Source organism: Silene latifolia, chromosome 7 (genome assembly GCF_048544455.1).
Source record: "Silene latifolia isolate original U9 population chromosome 7, ASM4854445v1, whole genome shotgun sequence".
Lineage (NCBI taxonomy): Eukaryota > Viridiplantae > Streptophyta > Magnoliopsida > Caryophyllales > Caryophyllaceae > Silene > Silene latifolia.
The window spans coordinates 48,080,170-48,084,480 of NC_133532.1; the positions used below are offsets into that span (position 1 = coordinate 48,080,170).

Genomic DNA, 4,311 nt, shown 5'->3' on the forward strand with positions numbered 1-4,311 from the left:
GGAGAAGAGAAGGGCGGACACTCGCGTGAGAAATATGAGGAACGAAAGCTCCTATTTATACTAATCACGTGACGGGTTTAGGGTTTCGGAGACTCTTTGGAAGTGAATCTCGGAAAGATATGAAAAAGATACGTGGAACATGCAAAGAAGGGCCTGGGAAGAGGCGCAGCAGCCACTGCGTCCCTTGGAAGAGGCGCAACACCTGCTGCGTCTATTCCCAGGAGGTTTCCTCCTGCTGAAGAAAGATTTCCGCGTTTGAGTTATGGTAGGACGGAAATAATTCGATTATCTTATGAATATTACGGGATATTATTTGCCAAAAGATAGAATTTGTGAAATATGGAATAGAAATATCCAGAACATTCCAGAACATTCCGACTCGGGATTTAACAGTTATCAGAAAATGGAGACGGTTTTTGACCCGGACTCCGAATGTACTCTAATTACTGTCAAAACGACCGTATCAGGACGTAGATGACAACTAAGAGGCCGACATTAATATTTGAGCAATCACTTGACGATAATCTTACGAACTGTCACAAATCGTTCCGCGAATCAAACATGCGGCCCAATCATCACCGGGTGGTTTGCGGGAGGTGCAGAAATGAGGTATCTACAGAGCCCCCACTTTGACTGAGGCTTGGACAAGGCGAAAGTCAAAGTATAGCCATCAGGTCAATCGAAGATTACAACCTGACGACTATGGCGACGCGAGGCGGTTCAAGGGGTCGAGCCAAGGACCCGTCGTCGGAACATTTTAGAGTCTCATCGACTATCGGGGAGGGTCGTTTAAAGTCCATTAGACTACGTAAGGAAGCTCGCCAGCCATAAGAAGAAACCATACCTGAGATACCCCCGGGCGAAACGGAACTGAAGACGCTTCGGCAAAACTCTTTGGTCTGAAGATAACTTGGTGTCTGAAGGCATTAGGGGTCACAGGGAACTTTGGTCGAACTCTGCGGGGAAACAAGAAATACTGAAAGTGGCAGGACGTCGGTAGAAACTGCTGGGGAATCCGCTTGCGTTAGTCTCAAGCGAACTCTGGCAAAACTTAAGGTTGAATCTGCTTGCGTCGGTCTCAAACAAACTCTTGTTGGGGAATATTTTGACGACTAGGAACATCTAAATCGTCGCGGGAGAAATCTACAATACCCAAATAATTTCCAATACCCGTACCCTTTCTTACACCGAAAATTTCCATAATCCTCTTAGACTTGGCTAAAGTTGTACTAGGGCTGAAAAGAATACCTGATTTATCCGAGTTCAAAACCTGCCCTGAAGCCTCACAGTACTTATCCATGATACTTTTTAGATGACTGGCAGCATTATCCTTATCATGAAAGAAGAAAATCGAGTCATCTGCAAAGAACAGATGTGAAAGAGGTTTAACACCTCTGCAAAGCTGAATTCCCCTAATCATATCCCTATCCGTAGCAGTTTCCACATTCGCCGCCAGCACTTCCATACACAAGATGAACAGAAATGGGGAAAGCGGGTCGCCCTGATGTAGACCACAACGTAGCTTGAACTGGGGCATTGGTGATCCATTAAAGAGCACTTCATAGCTTACCGTTGAAACACAATTCATAATTAAGGTCACCATATTCTCCGGGAACCTGAATTTCAGCAGAACTGCTTCCAAGAAATCCCATTTGATTCTATCATAAGCCTTACTCATATCAGCCTTGAAAGCACACTTACCATGTTTTCCTTTCTTATTACCTGTGATGTAATGAATCGCCTCATGAGCCAAGAGGATATTATCACTAATGAGTCTTCCTGGGAGGAAAGCATTTTGGGAGTCACTAACCAAAGAACTCATGACCTTTGAAATCCTGTTGGTGATACATTTAGACACAATGCGCATGAACACATTACAAAGACTTATAGGCCTGTAATCAGACACCACCTCCGGGTTTTCCAGCTTAGGGATTAGCGCAATGAAAGTCCTATTCAACTCCCTTAAGGTCCTACCCGAATTTAAGGTAGATAACACCGCCGCAGTAAAGTCTTTTTTGATGAAAAACCAGCATTTTTGAAAGAAGCAAGCTGGGATACCATCGGGCCCAGGCGATTTCATACCCCCCATCTGGAACACAGCGCAACGTACTTCTTTAGCCGTGAATGGTTTCTTTAAGAAGTCAATCTTATCTTGCGGGACGGCCTTCTTCACATGTTGCAAAATGTCATCATAGTCATGATCACCACAGCTCTCCCCCAAATTTGTATCCTCCTTGTACAACCTCTTAAACATGCATTGGAATTCATTGCCTATCATATCCGGGTCATAAATCCAATCCCCATTCGTCCCCTTAATACCATGGATATAATTTCTCCCAGCCCTTCCTTTAGCCCAATTAAAGAAAAATCTTGTACACGTATCTCAATCCACCATCCATTTCACTTTTGCCCTTTGTCTCCAAAAGATAGAGACCGCTTTTGCAAAATCCTTAACTTCATCATTTACCCTTGTATACATTTCATCGCCCTCCCCTGCAATAGCTTTGTTCATACCCTCTTCAAGTCGCTTGTCAAAATCATCCCATTTTCCCATCCACTCATCTCGTTTATCGATGGCCCATTTTTTAACCGTAGAACGAACTCGTGTTAATTTCCTAGCCACTTGAAAGCTTGGAGAACCCACATCCCGCTGCCCCCAAGCCGAACGCACTCGTTCCAGGCATTCCTCATTGTCTAAAGTCCACGCGTCCAACTTATAGGGCCGTTTCCCATCATTTTTTACAAGTTGTAAATTCACTTCAATTGGTGCATGGTCAGAAATCTGAATTGGGTAATGCTTTATACCAGAATCCGGGAAAAAACTCAGCCAATCCCTCGACCCCAAAGCCTTATCAATCCTCTCATACACTCTTTCATCTCCTTTACGGTTGTTACACCAAGTAAATCTAGGGCCTTTAAAGGGAATGTCTATCAACTCATTCCTTATCTTCCACATGTTAAAGAAACTAGCTCCTCTAATAGGACCTTGAGATTTACTTACTTTGTCACACTCCATATCAACTTGATTAAAATCCTCCACAATGAGAAATGGGTGCTTACAATTATCCATCCACTTTTCCAATTCCAATAAGACAGGGGTACGTAAATGCGAACAAGGGGCACCATAAAAAAGCACGAGATACCATAAGAGACCATTATATTTTTCCACCAAAAGGATAATAAAGTTCTTACATGCCATCACAAGGCTCATTCTAGCCTCCCTTTTCCAACCCACCCATAATCCACCCGAAGCACCAACCGCATCCACCCCAAAATGTTTCATAAACCCATACGATCTAAACATAGGAAAGATACTACTAGCATTACGCTTGGTCTCTATTAAAAACATGAAATCGAAACACTTACTACCTATTAACGCTCTTAGCTTAGGAATTGTAGGGGAGAGCGTGTTATTAAGGCCCCTACAATTCCACACAAGTCCCATCATGGTTGAGGAGGAGGTTGTACCGGCCCAACCTCCGCAAAGCCTTCATAGACAACATCATCACCTTGAACAGACATTGGTGAAGAATCACTTGACTCCATCATATCCTCATCTTGCACACTCACACGAAACCCACACCTCATTGAGGCAGCCTGATTCTCCTTAATCCCTTTCCCAGAACATCCTCTTTTTGCCAACTTCCTTAAGTAGTCTTTCGCATTTTCAAGAGATTCCTTAGCAGCTTCAGGAAGAATATAATCACCTGCTTCAGTACAGCATTTCCTTTTTCTCGCCCTTCCAATATCCTCCTTGTGACTCACCTGAAGATCAGATAGGTAGTAGGCATCAGCCAGACCCAGAAACCCATCTGATATGTTACCAGAAGAAACCTCAGCAATCAGTCTTGACATGTTCCCCGTGTGGGGTAATATCCGTATAAAACCCTTAAATTATAGGACTATAACGCAAATTTAATACGTGATTTATGGTCATAAACGAAAAACAATGAAAAACGATAAAGCACAAGAATTAACCTTCGGTCCTAGTGCAATTCGGCAATGAGAGATCAAAGTAGATCTCCTCCTAATTGTTGCACCCAAGATCGTCTGAGAATATGCCCTTGTGCTAGAAATGTGTTCTCTAATTGCCTTGGAATATTGAGAGAACTTGATGTGAGTTTTCTTTAGATGTGAGATCTGAATTTTGAGAGAGAATTTTTCTCAAAACCCTAATTTTGTTTTGCAAATGAATTAGGTTACAAAAGGAGAGAAGGCTCTCCTTTTGTTCTCTAGCATTCGGCCAAACCGAGCTCATCATGGGGAAGTGGGCTTCCACTTCCTCTTAATTTTAACTCGTGGTCCGGTTCG

The 4,311-nt window shown here is 43.1% G+C and overlaps 1 protein-coding gene across 1 annotated transcript; it reads right to left on the reverse strand.

Annotated features, from left to right (window-relative positions):
• Window positions 1-2,383: 2,383 nt before the first annotated feature.
• On the reverse strand, window positions 2,384-3,448 carry LOC141590057 (uncharacterized). Its single transcript, XM_074410672.1, has one exon. The coding sequence runs from the start codon at window positions 3,446-3,448 to the stop codon at window positions 2,384-2,386; it is 1,065 nt and encodes a 354-aa protein (XP_074266773.1).
• Between the last annotated feature and the right edge of the window lie 863 nt (window positions 3,449-4,311).

What these genes read in the sequence shown, in the direction of transcription:
- LOC141590057 (XM_074410672.1), bottom strand. Translation starts at nt 3,448, where the DNA reads ATGATGGGACTTGTGTGGAATTGTAGGGGCCTTAATAACACGCTCTCC.